This window comes from Crotalus tigris, unplaced genomic scaffold (genome assembly GCF_016545835.1).
Source record: "Crotalus tigris isolate CLP2741 ecotype Arizona unplaced genomic scaffold, ASM1654583v1 scf7180000017668.6805642782:7212621, whole genome shotgun sequence".
In the NCBI taxonomy this organism is placed as follows: Eukaryota; Metazoa; Chordata; class Lepidosauria; order Squamata; family Viperidae; genus Crotalus; species Crotalus tigris.
This window is the reverse complement of record NW_024096554.1, coordinates 5,392,598-5,415,969: the sequence shown is the minus strand read 5'-3', so window position 1 is coordinate 5,415,969 and position 23,372 is coordinate 5,392,598. Positions and strand designations below refer to the sequence as shown.

The 23,372-nt window shown below is 45.4% G+C and overlaps 1 protein-coding gene across 1 annotated transcript in view; it reads left to right on the top strand.

Moving 5' to 3' along the window:
- Positions 1 to 1,432: 1,432 nt before the first annotated feature.
- Positions 1,433 to 23,372, top strand: part of LHX4 (LIM homeobox 4) — a 74,143-nt gene continuing 52,203 nt past the window's right edge. The window contains exon 1 of the mRNA XM_039337018.1: positions 1,433 to 1,978. Coding sequence (XP_039192952.1) covers positions 1,433 to 1,978 — 546 coding nt within the window. The remainder of the gene's footprint in view (positions 1,979 to 23,372) is intronic.

Here is a 23,372-nt window from a genome sequence, read left to right as displayed (position 1 = left end):
TCCATTGAAGGCATGTCTCTGTCTCGGTGGCTCTGATCAGTGTGGCCGCATAGCAAAGGTGTTATTCTGCCATCGCTCATGGTAGGTGTTGCCTTTTTTGAATTCCTATCCATTTCCAAGGCGCCGGCGACCAGATGCGTTGTAGCGGGGGCACCATTGGGGACAATGGAGCCGATATAGTCACTGGGGTAGCGAGTTTGTTTTGTGTTAATTGGGACACTTGTTGTTCTTATTCTTGAGTATTGGGTACAATGCAAAGAGGTGTCTGGGGCATCCGAGGATGGGCTACTAATATCAACAAATTTCTTAATTGATGGCGGATGTACACACGAATCGTTAACTAAAGGGGGTCTAGATTGTAGATGTCTCTCTTCTTTGTTGCCAGTTTCATCTAATGGACACCCAGAGTTTTTGTTACTCAGATGTTTTTTCCCAGGTCGTCTACGCATTTCCCACGCCTTCATGGTCTGATATGCCGGGCGTAGGTCCACATGTCGATTGATTGACATGCTGTCTGAGAATCAGGCTTCTTTGAGTAAACTACCACTCTTGGAGGTGTCACTGGCAACCACCCTTACGTCGTCAAAATTAAATTTATGACCAAACTCCTCCATGTGAGTCAGTATTTGGGAGTACTGCTCACCTCTTCTTATTGCCAGCTTGTGTTCCTGCATTCTTGTTCCGACCCTTTTGGAAGTTTCTCCCACATAATTGCCTGGACAGTCATTACAGTTAATCCTGTAAACGACTCCAGATCTCTCAACTATGGGGAGTGGGTCCTTTGGTCTCATAATGCAGGACAACCGTAGCATCTAATGGATGCCCCTTAGATTTTATGGCAGCGCTAGAGCCGGCGTTACATCGCATTGGGACAGAGGAGGCTGGAGATTCTATCAGGCACCGAGTAACAGGACTGTTAATGGGCCACAAATACTACCAAACTCTATCCAAAAATGAGCTGGAGGCTCTTAGCCAACTAAAGGAGGAGGATGCCACCCTCATATTGCCAGCTGATAAAGGGAGGGCTACGGTTGTCATGGACAGAGCTCATTACACCAGCAAGGCGCTTGGGCTACTCAGTGATGCAACGGCCTACAGAACCGTAAGTGGGGACCCCATGGTGACCCTTAAGAACCGGGTCAATAAAGTGCTCAATGCCCTGAAATGAGGCAAAAGACTAGATGATGAAACCATTGCAAGGATACGCCCTAGCGACACAGCGGCCGCTAGATTTTATGGCTTACCCAAGGTCCACAAGGAAGGGGTTCCCCTCCGCCCTATTATAGCATTTAGGGGTACCCCCACATCAGAATTGGCCAAATGGCTAAGCCACCTCATTGGCCACCTGGTCGCAGACAACCAGACCACGGTAAGATCTGCGGAGGAATTCCTGAGTAGGATAAGAACTTTGAGGATAGAGGATGACGAGGTGATGGTGTCGTTTGACGTCATCTCCTTCTTCACCTCTATCCCACAGGACCTGGCCATTGCGACGATCAAAGATCTTTTGAGCCGCAGAGGACCAGGACATTACCAGGATTCACTCCGCTCTGATGACCTTGTGGACCGTCTAGTCCTTTGCCTCAAAACGTATTTTACGTTTCAGGGCACAATGTATGAGCAAATAAAGGGCACCCCCATGGGGTCACCTATTTCAAGTGTTATTGCTGAGGCTGTATTGCAGCAGTTGGAACACGTAGCGATGACCCAATACTGCCCAAAGTTCTGGGCCTGCTACGTTGACGACACATTCGTCATAATTAAGAGGAGTCAAAAAGCTGACTTTGTGGACACACTTAATTCGGTGTGCGTGGATCTGCAATTTACGGAGGAGGAGGAGTATCAGGGTAGGCTGGCATTTCTTGATGTCTTAGTCCAACGCCAGCCAGATGGGACCTTAACCACCCGGGTCTATCGCAAACCCACGCACACCGATAGAATTTTGCACTACAACAGCAATCACCCGGTGGCCCACAAAGTCAGCTGCATTAGAACCCTCTTTAAGAGGGTGGACTCCCACTGCAGTACAGCCGAAGCTAGGATGGAGGAAAGAAAACATCTCCTCCGTCTCTGTAGGTACAATGGGTACCCCATGAAATTCATCAGACGCCACAGTACTCTGTCCAAACCATCCCAAAATCCATCAAGTGGGATGGCACCATCACAGACGACTCGTATTACCCTCCCTTACATTAGCAACGTCTCGGAAGCCACCACCAGACTATTGGCACCCTATGGTGTAAGGGTTGCACATAGACCTGACCGGACGTTGCGTTCCTGCATTATGAGACCAAAGGACCCACTCCCCATAGTTGAGAGATCTGGAGTCGTTTACAGGATTAACTGTAATGACTGTCCAGGCAATTATGTGGGAGAAACTTCCAAAAGGGTCGGAACAAGAATGCAGGAACACAAGCTGGCAATAAGAAGAGGTGAGCAGTACTCCCAAATACTGACTCACATGGAGGAGTTTGGTCATAAATTTAATTTTGACGACGTAAGGGTGGTTGCCAGTGACACCTCCAAGAGTGGTAGTTTACTCAAAGAAGCCTGGTTCTCAGACAGCATGTCAATCAATCGACATGTGGACCTACGCCCGGCATATCAGACCATGAAGGCGTGGGAAATGCGTAGACGACCTGGGAAAAAACATCTGAGTAACAAAAACTCTGGGTGTCCATTAGATGAAACTGGCAACAAAGAAGAGAGACATCTACAATCTAGACCCCCTTTAGTTAACGATTCGTGTGTACATCCGCCATCAATTAAGAAATTTGTTGATATTAGTAGCCCATCCTCGGATGCCCCAGACACCTCCTTGCATTGTACCCAATACTCAAGAATAAGAACAACAAGTGTCCCAATTAACACAAAACAAACTCGCTACCCCAGTGACTATATCGGCTCCATTGTCCCCAATGGTGCCCCCGCTACAACGCATCTGGTCGCCGGCGCCTTGGAAATGGATAGGAATTCAAAAAAGGCAACACATACCATGAGCGATGGCAGAATAACACCTTTGCTATGCGGCTACACTGATCAGAGCCACCGAGACAGAGACATGCCTTCAATGGATGTACAGAAGATCAATACTTACAGCCGCCCCATTATGGGGGTGGTCACGCGCTCCCGGAGAGCGGCGTTACAGAAGACTGAAAGAGAGGCAACCGGATTGAGAGTCGCACCAGGTGGCATGAAGGAGGAGCATGGAGGATGCGATATGCTGGGAACAGTGGGGGGAAATAAAATTGTGGATGAGATTGGTGGCAAGGATTGTGGGGGGATTGAAGGAGTGACAGGATTGAAGAATGCAAATGAGTGCGATGCGTGCCGGAGGAGTGGAGGAGAGAAACGTCCAAGGAACACAGAAAGAAGAATCAATTCAATAGTGCAGAGGACCCTTTAATTTTGAGAAACACACGTTGCCTATATGACTCAGGAACTAAAGGGAGGGAGGAAGTGGGTGGTTGTGTGGATGTAAGTAAGAGCTATAAGAAAGAATCACTGAAGGCTGTAAGTGAAGCAAGGATTAGTCGGCCTGGACCTGTTACAAGGTCCATGCGTAGAGTTTAGGCGTGGCTATGCTTGTAAGCAGGTTTCCTCACTAACTGGCTTGTATCCTGACGATGATGGCAGATGTTAACCATCGAAAGCTTGATTTTATTTATTAAAACCTTGGTGTTTTACTTCCTGGTGATCGCTTTCCTTTTTTACTGATATATATATATATATATATATATATATAGGTCTTTGGTTGTTCGGGTTTTCTCCCGCGTAAAATTGGAAGTGTCAAAGACCTATATACAAATACCCGCGAAAACCTCAGAAAACCTCAGAAAACAAATATATATATATATATATATATGTGTGTGTGTGTGTGTGTGTGTGTGTGTGTGTGTGTGTGTGTGTGTGTGTATGGTACAAATAAAATACGAACACCAGGAGAGTATAAATATAAAAATACACTTTCCTAAAAGCTGCCAAGCTTTCGTTTGGAAACTCCAAACATCATCAGGGCTAAGGAGCCAGTAAGCAATGATGTCTTAAATGGGTTTTGCCGGCATCTGCACCCGGCTCATGGACCACGTCACCGGTCCCGGCTGGTTAATTAGTGTTCCAGACAGATGAATTAGCAGCTGCGGAGAACAACTCTTCCCCCAGTATAGTTAAAATATTCCCAGCTCTCCAGCAAATTAAATTCTAGAACAGGTATGCAGCCTCAAGGGAGAATCTTAGGAATGACTACAAAAGTGTATCTTTTGTATTTGTACCCCCACACACACACACACACATACACACATCTTATTTCTCTGGCACCAGCACAGGCAAAATAATCAATCTGGAGGGAGAGTGTTCTACTTTCAGATACTTCTCTGGTGGCTAGGTACAGAGAACAGTATAGATACCATGTTGTACCTTCTCTGTTAGTTCAGAGATGATCTTTCTGTGGTCTTAATATAGTCCAAATCAAAATTGAAAGGATCTTCTGGGCAAAGGTGTCCCTCTCCTGTGACAATGGATAATCATTGCCTTTCCCAACTCTCTCTCTACCACTCCCCCCTTTTGCCTTTCCAACCAGTTTCCCTAATTATTCCATTCTGCCTAGGAGCTGGTTCATCATTCTTCTCCTCCCAGCATCCTTTGATTTATCTTTCTGTCTGAAGCACAGCTCTCTCCTCCTCCTCCTCTTTCTCTCACAGGAATTCAATTTTCATTCATTTTTCTGCTTTGCTAGATTGATATAGACCCTCTGCCCTGGTCCATATTACTCACCGTAACCAGGAGTGCAATACTGCAGAGGAGCTAGCTTTGAAGGGAGATTTTTTTTCCATGCACAAGAAAAGGGCAAGAACCTTCATTGCAGAAGAATGAGATATGGTTTTTACTCTTCTGATTTGTCTTCCACCTTCTCTAAATGTAACCCTTCATAATATTTCTTGGATCTTATTTATGGCTATTTTAAATATATGTCTCTGTGTATATTTTCTGGTCACACACACACAAACACATACACACACATTAGATGTTGGTTGGAAGTAAAAATAAAAACAATGAGTTTCATAAACTTTTCTGTAGTGGTCATCATTACGGATTTCTAAATCTGAGGGGGGGGGGAACAAAACCAAAACCTGACTCTAGCAACAGTGAATATTTGAAAATGAGCATACTGGAGAAAAAATGGCAGCGTGGCCACTCAGCCTGGTTTGCTGACTTTACAGACTCTTCAAGGTTTTGTGTTTTTTTGAACTCCATCTCATTGCAGAAATGTCTTCTCTTAGAAAATGAATCTCTTCTTGCAAACTGCAATATTGATATCATCATTTAAATATGTTCCTTTGAACTGCTGTATGTGTGCTGCAAAATCAGGACAAACTCTAAAAGGCAGCAAGGAGTTCAAATGGCCCATTTCTCTTTGCTGCCATCTAGTGGTTGCATGATTTTTTTCAGCCAAGTTATGGTAGTCCTGGTTGTGCATGTCAAAAACAAAAAGACAGTTGACCACTCTGACCTTCATTTTTTTTTCTCTCATTAGAGCACCATAATTACATATACTGGAAAGGCCATCGCACAACTCCATCTGGTGTGCCCATTGCACTCTTGTCTAGATTTGGGGGGTTTTAGATAGTAATGCCCTAATTACCTCATGGCTTGACTACTGCAACATGCTCTATATGGGGTTGTCCCTGAAGGCCTCCCAGAAGCTTTAACTGATTCAGAAGGTGGCAGCACAAGCAGTGATGGACATGCCTGGATATGCCCATGAAACATATCAGCTTTTCAGGCTGCATTAATTTCCAGTTTGCTTCTGGATGTGATTCAAGGTGCTGGTTGTTATCTATAAAGCCCTACATGGCTTACTTGAGGGACTGCTTGTCCCCCTTAGCATCTGCCCACCAATTCAGTTCTGCAGGTTCTGGTTTCCTTTCATTAAATAAGGTCATTTATCGCAATCCTGGAAGTATACCTTCTGGAATGAGCTTTCCCCCAAGAAAAAGATGATCCCCATTCTACTATTTCTTAGAAAAGTCATGAAGACCTGGATGTTCACTCAGCCCTTTGGCAAGGGTGAATGAGACCCCTTGCTTCATTCCATCTGGTTGGTCATGCTTGCCAACTTTTATCTTTCATTTATTTTACTTTGCTTTCTTTGATTGTTGTTAGCCACCCAGAGTCATTGAGAGTTGGGTGGCATCACAAGTTGAATAAATTAATTATTATTTTACCTCAGAACTTCAGTTTTGCAGATTTCTAAATAAATTTGTCAGTCAGTGGATTCAGAATCTTACCAGAGGTCAACCAATCCCACCATGAATTAAATTTCATCTTATGTATCTGACACGCACATTCCAGCTGCAATTCCTTCCTTACTGATTCAAGCAAGAGAACGGGTGTGGAGGTTCTCCTCTACGCCCCTGCTCCTTATGGACAAAAGATGCTTGAATGGGCCCCAAAATACAGGAACGACTGGGTAAGAGCAGAACTATATAAATATTTCAGATATTCTGTTGAAAGTCACGGACCTGTGTGTTTTTAGCATCATGAATTGTATCAGCCTGATTTGTCTGTTTGATTCTAATTGATTCCAATGTCTAAAAAAATCAGACTGGTTTTCCACAGGGACCATTTGAATCAGTCCAGGCTTGATTGCCACAGGCCTGCTAAAAGCACCTCTGTAGAGAAAGGCCAGCACTGTTCACCACAGAGGCGCACGCACACATAGTGTCAGGTGACTCTAAGCTTGTAAGGTCTGTTGGGACCATAACTTTCAGAATTTATATGCTCGATGGGAAATTCTGGGATTTGTAGTGCTAAGACATCAAAGGGGCTAGAGAAAACTCTTTGGAGACTGAAGAGGACCCATTTATTCTTTAATTGGTCTATTGGATGATTTTGAGAAGCATTACTGGAGACAATATTTCCAATGTCCCATGAAGTCATTCCTTCTTGTTCCTGCTTTCCCAGAAATTATGTACGTGATCCCTCAGGTTGTACCTCCTGCCTCTGTTGAGTATTTCACATATGAAATAACTCTCAATTATGCGTGCTCAGAAAAAAAATTGGGTCTGAGTTCATCTTGATGATGCCTTCTGTCATCTGATCAATACCTTCTAAAAACTCCAAAGTAATGAATAAGAAAGGATTTATAATTCTCATATGGAACAAATACATTTTTAAAAAAAAAGGTAGCCCCCAAGCTGCCATAGCACCCTCCTTGCTAATGTGTCCAGGCAACTGATATTACAAACTTTTTATCATCCATACTGGAGGTAACATATAATCATTGTGATTAATAGCCTGTTCTTTCAGTCCTGTATTTCAGCAGGGGGATGCAGAACTTGGGTTCTACTTGCCGTAGCATTATTTCTTAGACAATTGTGTTTTAGTGATTTGGCTTGTGCATCAGCTCCAGTATGGCTATCTAATTCTCATAGCTGTTGCTGGGATTGCTTTTATGAAATTGACTATAGTTCTCCTGCCAAGATGTAGCTGCATTAGAAAGAGTGCTGATCCTTATTGCAGAGTGGTGTGTGTGTGTGTGTGTAACTAATAGATACATAAATTAAATTTATATGTCAATACACTTAGGAGGCTGTTGTATGGGAAGGGCCTCTTGCCACATTAAAGAGACCCTGCAGTTTTCTTCTTCCCCTGGATAGCTGACTCCTAGAACTCATCATGCTTGGAAGGCCTGCAGCTCGGTTCCCAGTAGATTCATATTTTTGGCCCTCTGGGCCTCCACTGGCATGCTTTTGACTCTGAGGCTGACTTGGGCTAAGAGTCATTACCTTTGGTGCTCCCATGCTGGCTGGATGATGATCTTATACATCAGCGGGGAATGCTGTAGTGAGCCTTTTCTCTTTCATTAGGCAGCAATTGAATGCAAGGTTTTAAAGATGTAATTTTCAAGAGTCTGGCAGCTGTTTTCAGCCTGAATTCCAGATGCTCTTTTGGAAAATAAGCCAAGTGGCCATTTAGAGGGGGGGAAAATGGGAGGCGTATGTATAAAAATAGGGTTATTAGATCTGGGCTGCAAGAACCCAGAAGACCAGACCATGGCAACATTGAGTACAGAGACCCTTGATAGCCCTGTTTTTTTTTTTTTGTTGTTGTTGTTTAAATAGAATAAGCTTAAAATACATTCCTATGGCACAAAACTAGAAATCGATCTCAGAGGGTTATAAAGACATCAAAGCAACCCACGTTGACACCAGTAATATCTTACATAGGATATGGCACCTACCCTGGAAGATAAATTCTTGCAAAACCCAGCTACAAAAGAAAAGGTCAGAGACTCTTCATTCTATAGTGAGATATATAAGTGGATGTGGGAGGGAATGAGAAAGTGAGATGTACGGCCATCCATCCAAAATTTCTTTAATCCTTTACTTTCCATTTCATAAACTATAAAATAAAACTGATTGTTTACACCTTGAGGGTCAAACAACACATTTATACCCATAAGGGTTATAATCATGACAGCAGCTAGTAGGTATAAATGTTCCTCCATAACAGTAGGCCCATTAACCTTGGTAGCTCTGAGCAGAAAAGATAATGAGATGCTCAAGGGCACTTCTCTCACCTAGGCTTCACCAGGATATTGGCCTTCAAACCCCATAATCTCTAGACAGCTTAGTCTGAGTATTGTAGATCTGTGGATCTGCAACAGGAGGGACCACATGTTGGGGAAAGCTGAACAGAATACATTATAAGCAGAGGGGATGCTACTGTCAAGAAAGTATTGGAATGTTGCCCCATGAGAAAAATTATTTCATTATATATTTTCCTCCAAAAGCTATAGGGTATGACTCTCACATGACGACATCACTAAAAATGGAATGAGATTTTTGGCTTTTGTGAGGTTGAAATGCCTTTAAAAAAAATGAAATAGATATGTTAAGCCTAATGAAAGTATATCATATTTATTTTGCTAATGACTATGTTGTTTAATCTCAGTGAAAAATCTTAGGACTGAGAATAATACTTTACTATGGAAATACACTCTCTTTTTAAAAAATGTCTTATAATGCAAGATTGGCTGTAGTTACTCATCAGCCAGGGCCACTCAATATTATCAGATTCTCTGCTCTATATTGTTTCTCTATGGGTGAGCAATATACTTAACTCAATTACTGAATCAATCCATTAATTCAATTTCTGAACTAACCTATTTTTAATTTGTTGAATATTTAACTAACTGAAAGGACTGCGTTTTCACAGCACTATCCCCCCAATTAACCAATGTTAAAATTTACTAAAATCACCATGCTGAGTAAAGGCAACTTGGTTAGGCATGTGATGTAAATCCAGTCATGGTATTTAAGAAAAACTGTAAGAAGTAGAGTTTAAATACAGTGTTACACAGTATATAGTATTTGCTGAAAAAGAAACTGTTCAGTACTATGAGCAGGATAATAAATTTTAGTATCAAAATCTAATATATAAGACTTCCAAAACATGATTACCCTGGACCAATAAGAAATGCCCCTTCAACCAAAGCACAACAGATCCTAATAGTATAAACCACGGGTCAGCAACCCGCGGCTCTGGAGCTGCATGCAGCTCTTTCAGCCGTCTCCTGCGGCATCCTGTCCTCAGCCACCATGTACAGTCTGAAAAAAAAAGTGGGACTAAAAAAGTTCAACCAATCAATTCAAACTTCTCATGAAGTTTGAATTGATTGGTTGGTGGGACTGCCCACAAACCTCTTTCCTTCTTCGTACAGCATGTGGTGGCCGGGAGGATTGCTGGAAAGGTGTCCCTGGTAAGGAGCCGTGGGTGGCCGGTCTTGGGGTGCCTCTTCCCTGCCCGGTGGGTCTCCCCTCGCCCTGCTCCGCCGCCACCTCTGTTAGTTGGGGGGGTTGCTGGGGGTCTCTGTAGCTTCCCCTCTCTGCCTGCGCCTTTCGGCTGTCTCACGTGCAGTGGATTCCTCTGCAGTGCCTGCCCGGCCCTTTCCCCACCTGCTGCGCAGTCCTCTTGGCCGTCCTCCCACTGCCGCTATTCCCGGTCACACTGAGCAAGGCTGAAGAGGCGGCAGTGAGTGGGCAGCTGTGCCCCTTTGCCATCCTGCTGTCGCTGCCACCGCCGCCGGCCTCAGTGCTGCAGGAGAAGGAGACCTTGGGGTGCGCGGGCTGCGGGGCCAACGGCGGGTTGGGACCCCCCCTCGTCCCAGCAGTGGCATTCCCTGTTGCCGGCATGGCTGCCCATGGTGCACCCGGCCTTGGTGCCCTCCTCTTGTGACGGCGAAGTGGCTGAGGATGTGGCGGGGGCAGCGGCCAGGCTGGGGGTGGCAGGGACCCCCCACGATGCTGCAGTGGCCGCCGGTGGAGCCGCTGCCTCCCATCCTGCTCCCCCTCCCCGCCCGTTCGGCTGAGGATGCAGTGGGGGCGGCAGCTGGGCCGCGTCGCCGCCACTGGAGCCATTGTCTCCCATCCTGCTCCCCCTCCTCGCCTGTTCAGCTGAGGACGGGGCAGGGGCAATGGCTGGACTGCACCGGAGCTGCTGCCTCCTGCCCTGCTCCCCCTCCTTGCCTGTTTGGTTGAGGACACGGCAGGGGCAGCAGCCGGGCCACGCCAGAGCTGCTGCCTCCCATCCTGCTCCCCCTCCCCACCCATTCATCTGAGGACACAGCAGGGGCAGCAGCCGCACCAGAGTCGGAGCCTCCTCCTGTCCTGCTCCCCCTCCCCGCCTGTTTGGCTGAGGACCTGGTGGGGCGGTGGCCAGGTCAGGGGCAGAGGGGAATCCTGATGGTGCTGCAGTGACCGCCAGCGCCACGGAGCCTCTGTCTCCTGTCCTACTCCCCCTCCCCGCCCATTCAGCACTGTCTGCCTTTTGTTCTCCCTCCCCTCACCTGGAGGGAGAGAGGAAAGAGAGAGAGAGAAAGAGAGAGGAAAGAGAAAGAGAGAGAGAGTGAGAAGAGAGAGGAAAGAGAGAGAAAGAGAGGAAAGAGAGAAAGAGGAAAGAGAAATAGAGAGAGAAAGAGGAAAGAGAGAGAGACAAAAGAGAGAGAGAAAGAGAGAGAGAGAAAGAGGGAGAGGAAAGAGAGAAAGAGAGATGAAAAAGAGAGGGGGAGAGGAAAGAGAGAAAGAGGGGGAGAGGAAAGAGAGAAAAAGAGGAAGAGGGAAAGAGAGAGAGGAAGGGAGAGAGAAAGAGAGGGAGAGGAAAGAGAAAGAAAGAGAGGGAAAGAGAAAAGAGGAAAGAAAAGAGAGAGAGAGGAAAGAGAGAAAGAGAAAGAGAGGAAAGAGAGAGAGAAAGAGGAAAGAGAGAGAGAGAAAGAGAGAGGAAAGAGAGAGCGAGAAGAGAGAGGAAAGAGAGAGAAAGAGGAAAGAGAGAAAGAGAGAAAAGAGGGAGAGGAAAGAGAAAGAAAGAGATGAAAAAGAGAGGGGGAGAGGAAAGAGAGAAAGAAAGAGGGGGAGAGGAAAGAGAGAAAAAGAGGAAAGAAAAAAGAGAAAAAGAGAGAGAGAAGAGAGAGAGAAAGAGAGAGGAAAGAGAGTGGAAAGGGAAAAAGAGAGAGAGGAAAGAGAGAGAAAGAGAGGAAAAAGAGAAGAGGGAAAGAGGAAAGAAAGAGAGAGAGAAAGAGGAAAGAGAGAGAGAAAGAGAGGGAGAGAAAGAGGGAGAGGAGAGAGAGAGAGAAAGAGAGGAAAGAGAGAGGGGGAGAGGAATGATAGAAGAGGGGGAAAGAGAAAAAGAGAGGAAAGAGGGAAAGAGAGAGAGGAAAGAGAGAGAGAAAGAGGGAGAGGAAAGAGAGAAAGAAAGAGGGGGAGAGGAAAGAGAAAAAGAGGAAAGAAAAGAGAGGAAAGAGAGAGAGGGAGAGGAAAGAGAGAGAGGAGGGAGGGAGAGACCCTTTTGACATCTAAAATGAAGATAACACTGCATATATCCTTTTTTACCTTTATTTTATATATACACACACAAACACATATACACACACACACATATAATAAAGATAAAAAAGGATATATGCAGTGTTATCTTCATTTTAGATATCAAAAGGGTTTTGCGGCTCCCAGTGTTTTGTTTTCGGTGGGAAACGTGTCCAAGTGGCTCTTGAGTGTTTTGGGTTGCCTACCCCTGGTACAAGCAGATGTTAGTTGCTGTTTGTAGCTAGATCACCTAATGAGGGCACTGGCAAAAAAAAACCTATGAGAAGATTCAGAACTTCAATCTCTTAATATTTCAGCTTCTTGCAGCCTGTCTCCCATATTTATCCATTGTGCCTGTAAATTTACCTTTTCCAGGATAGGAATTCTTTTTTTAACCAGCTGCACTGGAAATCTGCAAATATGTAGCTGTTCTACATTTTCTTGGCATCAGTCTAACATCAAATAATTATTTTCTTCTGGAAAGGGCTGCAGATCCAAGTTTACTATGCCAGGATGCTCTATATCAGCACTTCTAAGCCTCAGCAACTTTCAGATGTGTGGTCTTCCCCAGCCATTAAGTTAAGTTGCTTTACATTAAGAACCAGGAGCCTGTTCTTAGCCTGTTTTTGGTGACCCTTCCTAGCACTCCCCCCACCTACTCTAATGAATTGAACTGTTCCCTGGGTTGCCTAGGCCAGAGAGAAATATGCTGTGCTATTCTCCAAATACAGTTGTTATCTTAAACTTCCAGATTATTATCTTGCTTGCATTCTGTAGGACAATCTACTTGCACTTTAAACTCAGATCTTCTCCCTGAAAGTCCCTTGGAATCACTACATTTGCATTTGTTTTGGAGCCTTGGGGACCTGGTGTTACAGTATATTGTGTGTAAACCGTTATAATACAGCATATAATTCTGTCTATCCATCCATTATCTATCTATCTATCTATCTATCTATCTATCTATCTATCTATCTATCTATCTATTATCTATCTATCTATCTATCTATCATCACATTTAGTGATTAAATGGAAGTTTCCATAGCAATGGGAATCAAAAGCCTAGAGCAGTGGGGATGAGTTTTTCAGTTAATACTCTACACTATTAGGGAGCTTCCCTTTCTTGCTTTCTTTCTTCACAGATCACCTCTCCCTCTCCCAGTTTGGTATTTTCCCCAAATTATTCTGGCTCCAAAAGAAATGTCATTTTTGGACTCCTTGTTTTCAATGCTACCCTCTGGAGAAGTGATCGCTGTGATAATTCCTCGGGCCACAGTGAACAATTTGTATAGCATTTTGTCAACAAAGTCAATCACTTGTGGTGACTGGGATGTTAGCTCATCCTGTTGTCTGGGGTTTCTTTTAGTCTGTGACCTCCAAGGAAATGGATAGGGTGCTGTCTTGGATGCCCTTTGGCACATGCCATTTGGACTCCTGCCTTCCTGGTTTGCTCAGGAAGTGGATAAAGTGGTGATCACTTGGATCTGGAAAACTGTCAGTTCCTTATTGTTGGGGTGGAGTTCCAGAACTTTGAAAGAGACTGTGGTCTGGGCCCCCCATCCTGAAAAAGCCATCCCTTGATCCAAGTTTGAGATGAAGATTATGTTAGCGTATAGACATTAAGAAGCAAGCTCACTTAGAGGATCTTTTTGGATCCATGACTCCTGCTGAAACAGCAAATAGAAGGTGTGCCAGAGGGGCCTACACCTAGTTCCAGCTGGTGTGTCAGTTACAACCTTACCTGAAGCAAGTGGATCTAGATACAATAATATAGTCTCTTTCAAGGTTTTGGAACTCCACCCCAGCAATAAGGAACTGACAGTTTCCTTGATCCAAGAGGTCACCAATTGGACTATGTAATGCATTCTACTTGAGCCTTCCCTCAAAAACCACTCAGAAATTAGAGTTGGAACAAAATGCAGTAGCCTACGAGCTCTCTGGCACTAGCACATAATGCTAGTTTTGTGAATCCTGTATAGCTTTTTGCTTGGTTTTGGGCTACAATTTAAGATGCTGGGTTTTTTTTTTTTAACATCTAAAGCCCTCTATAGCTTGAAACCCCAATATCTGCAGAACGGTTTGTTGCAAACAGTTCTGGGCTAACTTAGTAGATCAATCAGGGAGAAACTGTTATTGATCATGCATTTTTGGAGAGGATCCATAGGTTGAGACCAGAAGGCAATGGCAATATTATGCAATGGCCACTCAGTAGGGATAATGTTTGATAATGTTTTCAAAGCTACTAAAGATAGTTGTTTCAAAGGGTTCTTTCCTGATTTTATCATGCTATTTCCAACTGCTATTTTTTTTTCTTTGTTTCATTCTTATGTTTGGTTGGTGCTTTTTTAAAGCAAAGTTTGTACTTAATAAACCATTGGCTATTTCTATAGTTTTGTCAAAGGTTTATTGTGGATACTTTAATTGCTTTTTATATTCTATGTAATTTGCTTTTTTATTTATTGCGGCAGGATAGATGTCTGTAAAATAAATAGATACATAAATTTCACTACCAAATTGTAGGAGTCTCTTGTAGCAATTCACTGTCCATTACAGCTTGAGCTTGAACCACTTTGAGTAACATCAGTCTGGGATTATTGCCTTTGATTTTTAACCAAAATGAATGGATCAGAGATTAACCTGAGCATACTATGAGTGCCTAAGTACCTGCAACCAGCTATGAAATGAAGTTGCCTCTTCTCCTAACTCTGACAGGTGTACTAACTACAGCATAATCCCATGTTTCCTGCATTTCTGAGTTTTAGTGTAATCTTCAATGATACAGATGAAACAAATTGCTTATGCTGATAATACAAAAACAAAAATAGACTGAATTATTCAGAGGACAACAGGGCAAACAGCTTCTGTTAAAAGGAAGGCAGGCAACCATAAAGTCATAGGGGGAGATATGTACATTTAAACAATTAAGGATTTTCAAATAACTGGATCATGGGGAATGCATGTCTTAGATGCACAGCCCGATATTGATCCATTAATTGCTACCAAGACCTTAGCTGACAGATGTTTCAATTAACTATACTGAACCTACAATAGCAGCTTTGCCAAGTGGTTTTCCAGGGTCAGAAATATGAGCTTCTGTATGTCACATCTTCTGCTTGCCCATTGACTGCATTCCCATGATCTATCAAGTCAATTACAGTATCAAGAAAACAAATATAAATCAGTATTTGCTTGGGGCAAATATCTTCTGGGAAATAGTAACCTCTGCTTCGCCATCTTAATACCCTGATATTACTAATACAGTAACTTTTTGATGATGGTCATGATAATAGATGTGCTGCAGTATTCCATGAACAAGAATCAAACTATAGGTTATAAGCTATAGTTGGTATAACAAACAATAGGATAATTAAAAGGCTCTGGGGGTATTTAGATAAGACCTGCTTTCTGTGTTTTAAAGCCATACTGGCTGAGGAATGGTACATTCAAAAACCAAGACTTTCTTCAAATACCTAGAACAAAAGAACATCATATGCTCACAAATACTATGTATAAATGCAGATCTTACGTACTTTTCCTCATGGTGTGCAGAAGTTAAGCTCTTCCATGGCTAGCTTGAATGAAGTCTTGATCATTTTACATAGCAATACACAGAGCACTCTGTCAACCTGATCTCAGATGCAGTGGGGTTGCAACTAATTCCAAACTGGAAAAAAAAATCTGTGACGTCTACTTCCACTTTGTCTGGAAAGCATCAACTTAGAAAATTAAGATAAAAAGTTAATTTGATTCTAACCAAAATTATACATTAGTTATAGCAGTTCCAATTTTTTTTGCATGTTCCTGTTTCTTTTCAAGCCTTCTAGCCTAGTAACTATTTCATTTCTCTTTATTTGTTAATACTCTTTATTGTTCATACAAGCCATCTTCAACATGGTACCTTCTAGAGTGTGGGATTATGTCTCCTATTACCCAGAAAGTGAATTAGCATGGTGTAATGACTTGAACCTCTGACTAGGGGCAGAGAAAACCAGGTTTAAATTCTGATTCATTTACTTTTGAAGTTCCCTTGAGGATTCAAGTGGGACAATCACAACCTCTCAATTAATGCACCTCATAAGTGTGTGAGAATAAATTGGAGGAAGAAGAGAACTACACATTAGGCCTTCATTATCTTGGAGGAAATATGCGTTTCATATATAATTAATTTCTCTATTTCTCCAAGAACAGTGATCTAAGGAGTACTATTTTTAAAAGCCCTCCCTATTCCCTTATCTCCCCACATCTTTTTTAAATAAAGAGAAGCTTTATTTTTATATAATTTTAAGGGGAGGAGAGATGGAAAAATCCATAACGAATGTGAACATGTGTTGACTTACATTCCAGGAAGGTGAAGAATAACTATTTTGCTTGATGCTGTTTGTGGATTTGATGGTGCTGACAACCTGTGATCCGGGATGGTTGCAAAGTTTTTATCTGCATGTTAATATACTGGTCTATCAGTGAAATCTGTCTTTGTGGTCTTGACAGCTACATGCCTCTTCACTTGAAATTATGTGGAAATTATTTACTAAATAAATAATTTAGTAAATAAATTAAATTTATTTAATTCCTGGGCACAGTCCAACCAAAAATTAGTGTTTTAAAACTTAATTTTAAAATGTTGGCCAAATGGGTTTATGTGCATCACCACAATAGTCTTCCAACAAAATGGAAAGGCTTTAATTACAGATCAGAAATTTTACAGTATGTAAAAGTGAGAATGATCAACCGGCTAAGGAGTTCAACCCCATTCCTCTATTTTTGCACGTGATATGTCTCAAAGTAAAGGAACCTAGGGCACAGGCTTTTAGGTCTTGTCCTCTGAGGAAAGATAAATCCTGCTGAAGAATGGAATTGTCTTTAACTTCATTTTACCTTGTGCTAGCTATTTTATCCTTGCCTGATTATCATGTAGTGTATCTGTAATATGTGTAATAGATAACGCGTCTACTCATTATGGGTGCTAATTGAAAGGAGACAAGGCCAGAGTAATTAATCATGCCGAAGTGTGATGAACAGCCTCTTCTGAGATTGCATATTTTGGGTTCATATGAGTGGTCAATAATTAAATTTATTTATTGTGATGCAGGCATTTGCACACAATTTACAAATTACTCTTGTAGCTGCCCTGGTTAAATCAGGAGAATATGAAACGCATCCCCCGGATGGATCTTGCTTGATGCGCAGACAGTGTCCTTGACTCTGCTGGACTTCTCCACCCCCACCCCCACCCCAGAGATATCTGACCTGCGTCTTTGCTGGTTGCCAACTCATCACTTTCTAGTATGTTTCTATTGTGGCAATAACTTTGTTTGGCGTGGTGGTGACAACAACCCTCCTTCAGGTCTTATGCAGAGAGGAACACGCTTAAATATTGAAATCTGTTTCATCTACGTGATCAAATTTACCGATGTCAGCACAGAATTTCAAGTATCTGTTTTCAATACAAATTCAGAAAGAGATTAGAAAATTCTTCTCGGCGCTAGATTTTATTTGTCTCCTGTCTCCATCTTGGCATCAACTTTAGTGGGCACCCTGATAGAGTTAGGAAGAAGGAATGAAATGTTACATTAAAAAAAACCAGATATAGAAATAAACAGCAGTCACTATGGTTGCAATTTTTTTAACCAAATGTATTGACATTTTATTTGGTAAATTTATTTCACGTAGGTTCCTCTCCCTGCCATCCCCTTACGATACTCAAATATTCTGAGAATTTAATTCTTAATTATTCTGGGAGATCCTACTTCTGCCTCCCCTGCTTCATTCTAGAAAACGTTCTCTCGGCCACTTATCTAATGTCTGAGAAGAATCCAGCAATTTGTAACCATTGATCTTAACATTTTAACACCATGGAAGTAAATGACCAACGACAAATGTCCCTTTCCTCTGATTGAAAAGGGAAGGTTTCGCCCCCTTGTCAATTTTCCTAAACCCATCAGCTCAATTCTAGCCAAACAAAAACAGAAGTGGAGGCTCAGCATTGTTAAAAGTAGCCAGAATATTGCCCAGAGAAAATTTTCATTTTCCAACCCTCCATCTGAGCTCTGATTTTCGATTGCGAAAAAGAAAAGCTGTGTTTCAGGAGCCGGGCTTCTGTTCGCCAGCAATGTCTTTTCTTGGTTCTGCCTCGTTCATTCATCACCGGCTGAGAATTTCTGCAGATTTAATTGCACCATTATTGGTGGTTGATCATATCCAGCCATCTACCTGGTGCTTGCCTCCGTTTCCCTGCCGAGTAAAGCCGGGACAGGAGAAGAGCAGTTACACACAAAGAATTGGGTTACAACTAAATGTAATGGCAAAGGAAGGCTGGGATAGAACCCTTTAAACGACAGGAAATCCCACATAGTGAAAAGAAGCGTGTAAGCTAGACTTAACTCCCGTTCGGAAAGGCGCATTGACCGCGCAATCCCAGGAACCCTAAAAAGGAAGCTCGGCCAGGAAAAGAGCCTCGGGATCCGAACGAAAGGCGCTCCCCGCAGTTGAACTAAGAATGAAAAAGCTGGAAAGTGGCTGCTTCTTTAAAAGCTCGCTTCCCTCAGTGATGCCCGAGATAGTTAATTGCAAGCAGAAATGAATTTCTCCTTCCGTTTCTGATCCGCGCAAACACACAAGAGTGAACGCCGTCACCTGATGGCTTTGGTGGGTACCTGTTCAATTCGTTTGCCTGAGAGAGAGAGAGAGAGAGAGAGAGAGAGAGAGAGAGAATGAACGAATTTTGCAGCGCGTTTGCTTTCAGCTTTCAATGAAGAAGGGAAGGCTCTCCACTTCTCGCCTCAATTTTTTCTTTTCTCGGGAACCAAGGGCTTTTTTTTTTTTTTTGCCACTAGTTGACAACTGAGCAGAAGCCAGCGGGGGGGGGGGAGATTTTCGGGCTTCGTGGGAACCGAGGAAGCAAAACAAGACGCAAAGTCTAAAGTCTATATAGGCTCATAAACCACCCCGGTTTCTTGAAACAAACCGGGATAGGCTCAACCTATTTTCTCCACCCCAGCCTTGAAACAATGGATCGAGCGAGTCTCTTTAATAAAGAATGTGTGTGCGGGAGAGAGAGAGAGGGGGGGGAGGGAGGGAGAGAGAGAGAGGGAGAGAGAGAGAGAGAGAGAGAAAAGCTGGGACAAAGTCGTAAACAAGAATTTTGGGCAGGCTTCTTAGTTCAACCCAAACCCCCACCTGGTTTGAGAAAGGGAAAGGGGTCGAAGCGAAGACTACCGAGTCCGCAGGAGGCGGAGAACAGTCCACCGTCCCCAGCGCGAACCTGTTTCTCCGCGCTCAGGGCCTAGGAGAAACCGAAACGCTCCGACTCCGCGCTCGCCGAGAGGGAAGGAAAAACCCCTTTCGCTGAGCCTGGCAGAGACCGGCTGCGCTAAGCGCTTCTTGCCACTGGTCCTCCTTGGGAGGGGGGAATGGGTGGGCAAGGAAAGCGTGTTTATTTTCGTTGCATTTCAAGCAAGCGTCAAAATGCGCTGTTTACATTGATGTCCTGGGTTTACGACGAACGCTTAGGTCAGAAAAATAGCCTCGTTGAAGAAATCCTTAAAAAAAAAAAAAACTACCTATGCGGGGGCTGGAAGAGCTGGGCTCGTGAAGAAAGGGGTGCTTAAGAGGCCTCCCCCTGCGTGGAGAGGAAAGGGCTTGGTTTTCTCTAGCTGGGCAGGTCAGGAAGAGAGAAAATCCAGGAAAAAGATTTTGGGTGGAAAGGCGACGGTTCAACACATACACACACACACACACACACACACACACAACCCCCCCGGAAAGGGTTCCAAAGCCTCTCCGGATGCCTCGCTTGCGGTGCGAAAGACGAAAAGAAGCGGGGTCCGACGGGGCGGGAAGGGACGCTACTGCTGGTAGCCCAAAGGCAAAAAGGAGAGGCGGCTGGCGGGGGTCTTCTCGGCTCAGCGGCATCCGAGGGACTCTCGAAGATCCTTTGGGGTCCATTTTCCCCGCCCAGAATTTTTTGAAAGCAGGCGCACCGGGATTGGCCGTGGGGGCGGGGCTTCCCTGCGGAAAGTGACGTCACGCCCTCTCCCTGCAGTGTGAATGAATCAAAGCTGCGTTCTCTGGACCGGCACTCAGCTAGCGGGCGACTGCTGCAGCATCACTTTCCAACCAGGATACGGTCAAGCTGGAATAGCAGGAGACTCCAAGGGGATTTGAAGCCAGCTGGGGCCAATCTTCTGCAAATCGAGAAGGATCGGTCCCGAATAGACTTCGGTTTTTTTTTTATTCTGAGTTTTTATTTATTTATTTATTTTAATAACAATCCCCTTGGGTGTTTCCTCCCCCCCCCTTCACCCAGCGTTTTCGTCTTCTCTGTCAATTGAAATAACACGATGCAAAGCTCAGCACTCGCTACGGAAGGTTCTGTCAAGGCGCTTCCAGAAATTCTTGGTGTGCCAATGCAACGTAAGGAATCTTTTTTTCTCCCTCCTCTCTCGTCCACGTTAATTTAAGAATAAAGAAATGTGGCAATTTGGGGAGCTTGAGTGGTGCAGGGAGGATAGCTGTTAAAACAGCTGCGTTGTCCATGTTAGGAACAAGGGTAGAAGGTTCTGCCTGGCGACGTGTGTACATTAGCCTGTGTCTCTTCGGGGAGGGGGGGAAGGGTGTCTTGTGCAAGCGATCATCCAAGGTTGTGACCAGGAGGAGGACAGGTCGTTTTGCAGGGTTGTCTTTTTGCCTTCTGGATCAATAAATCCTAGCGCTGGAAACCAACAACCTGCCAGATGGCAAGTGGCAGCAGCTCCCAGCTTACTACACTGTACTCACCCAGGAGTGAGTCCCGCTGAGTTTCATGGGTCTCTCTCCCGGATAAGCGGGTGGGGTGGGCAGGAGGTTAACGGTCAGGACGTCGGGCAGACACGAGAATGGCCTTGCCGTGCGTAGGCCGGGTTGAGCAGCGACTTGCCAGAACTTTGCCTCTGCCCTCTCGCTTGGGAGAAGCAGTCGGGCCGATCCTTTTCCATTGCCCTTCAGGTCACTTGCAGTCTTGCTTTGAGTCCCTTTACTGGGCCGGAGGTTGCTTGCGCTTGGGGCACCTCCGGGCTTGCGGCGCGGGGGGGGGGAGAGCTTCCTTCAGCGGAAAGGAGCATGAGAAGCAGCCGGGCCTGCATTTGCTGCGGCCTCGAGAAAATGAGGAGCGACTCCGCTGGGTCGTGAGAAGGCGTCTCTTTCACCCTGCAAGGAGGGGAAGAGTTAATTGCTGAAATCTCCCCTTGGAGGTTCCGCGAGGTGCGTCGAGGAAGCGGGAAGTGGATTGAAAACCGGTGGCAGGAGCGGGAGTGCGCCCTTGCCTTCAAGGCACACGCACACGAGGGATAAAGGGGAAAGGGTGGGGGGGGGGTCTCTCGAGAATATTTCATACGCCCACCTCTCTCCTCCGACGGGTGGACTTTTGCAACCTGAGCTCTGCTATGAATTGGGCCGTCGCGAGCAACAAGCTTCTTTCGGTTGGCCTCGGTTCCCCTTCCTTGTGTCCCGGCGGATCTGCTCATCGATTCTCCCCGAAACTGTGTTGTCAGAAGCAAGTCTCTCTGATTTAAATGGGGCGGACCTTTAGGAAGAGCCCTCTCAGGCACTGCTCGCCTTCCCAGAGGTGCTTTCCCAGAGGTGCGTCAACCTTGCTTCCAAGAGATTGCTGGGGGGGGGGGGGGAGAAAGGGAATTCGGAAAACTTCCTCCTGGAGAAGAGCCACTGTTTGGCCTCTGTAATCGGTCCTTTGCAAGGACCGATGAAGCAAGCCAGGAATACATACCGGTACGTGGTGCTGACGGGAGCTTTCCGTTTTCTAGCCAGGAGGAGCCGCTTGCGCCCCGAAGGACTCGCTCCCAGATTGGAAGAGGGTACGGCGCTTCTTACAGACCGCCGCTCTGGAGAGGGGAGGACTTCCACCGCGGGCTGCCAGCCTCCGCTAGTTTGTCTCGACGCCGCGGCCTACGGAGAGCCTCGTGGCCGGAAGGAGGGAGCGCCTTAGGGAATCTGACTCTTCCCAGATAGGCCCCGGTGGAGCTAAAGCGGAGGGCCTTTAGGTTCACTTCAGGTCAAGGGAAGGCTAGGAAGTCAAGGTTAGGCGGAGCGTAGGTAAAGTTATCCTCGCCAGGTACCTTAGCCTCGCACCCCCCCTTCCTTTCTGCAGGGCTTCGAGGGAGCCAACCCTCCCCTCAATTGAAGGTCAAGGGGGCCGAGGGTCTCCCGGGTAACCAGAATGGCGCTGGGACTTGGCCAGGACGGGTCAATTGCCCGCCCCCCCCTTGTGCTGCTTGGGACTCGGCTGGGTCTCTGAGCGCTCAGGATGGCCGGAACAGCGCTGCGGCCTCGCGAAGTTGGCCAGGTCCTGCCCAGCAGTGGTGCGAACACTTCGAGGCCGGCTCTCACTGACTGTCTAGCTGGGCTGCCACAGAGTCAGTCCCCTTATCCGAATCTCCATCCTCGGCTGGCCGTCATTGACTTTCCTGGCTTTTCGGGTCCTTCTCTCGTCTCTTCCCCCCCCCCCCGCTTCGGACGGCCTTCGCTGCACTGGATCGGGCGCTTTCGGTGCAGGCTCCTTGGCCAGGGAAAGCTGGCTCCCTTTCGTTTCCGGTCCACAGGAGTCGAGGGTCGCCTCCCTCGCACCGAGGGTCAGGTGATTTGAGGAGTTATCACAAGGAGGAGGCAGGTTCTCTGCCCCCAGGAAGAGGGAGGCTGACTTTGGGTGGGGATCCCAGGCCCTCCCATCATAAGCAAGGCAACCCCGTCCACCCTGACCCTGTCCCCCCTCCCCAGCGGCTTTTTCCCCACCGCCCCTCCGTTTCCTCCCAGGCACCAATTGCTGCTGATTTCAGAAGTTCCATTGTGGAAACAGCAGGAAGGACGACTTTCTAGTGGATCAGGCTGCCCGGGAAGGAACCTAGCTGGGTTCTCAGTCAGCCCAGTCACCGCCTCAGCCCCAAATATTGCCAGAAAAAGTGCCTGGTGGGCAGGTGAGTTGCCTGGGAACAGCCTTTCATTGGGTAGCAATACCTTTGTGCCTCACCTAAGCTAGAACCTGACTTGTGTTGAGTTGGTTTCAACACCTTGAGTGAAGTCAGCCATTTTGAACTGAGGCATTGCACCTTGTTAATGGCTGGTTAAGCCACTAGAGTTGAAACACTATGAGTTTTAGGACGCTTTATGCCCTGACTTTTGCCTCCAAAATGCAAGGGTCTTATCCCAACCCCCAGGAGTCTAGATTTTACTGGAAAGAGACTGATGTCACTGCACTGTCTTGATGCGGCCAACCTCTTGGATTAGAAGGTAAAATGGGAAGTTGTGAAATACATGAATTGTGAAATGCCGGGTCTGGCATGATTTGACGTATGGTAGACCCGAGATTGGCAGGAAGACTCTGTTTATTGTTAACATCGAACCAGCTTTATTTTTCATATCTTACCTCCTTCTGCTTTAATTTCTTTCTCTGCACCCGGCATTTATTCCAATAAAGAATCCTTTCTTGATTCTCCTCTTGGCGGAAACCCATCCTTACCTTCT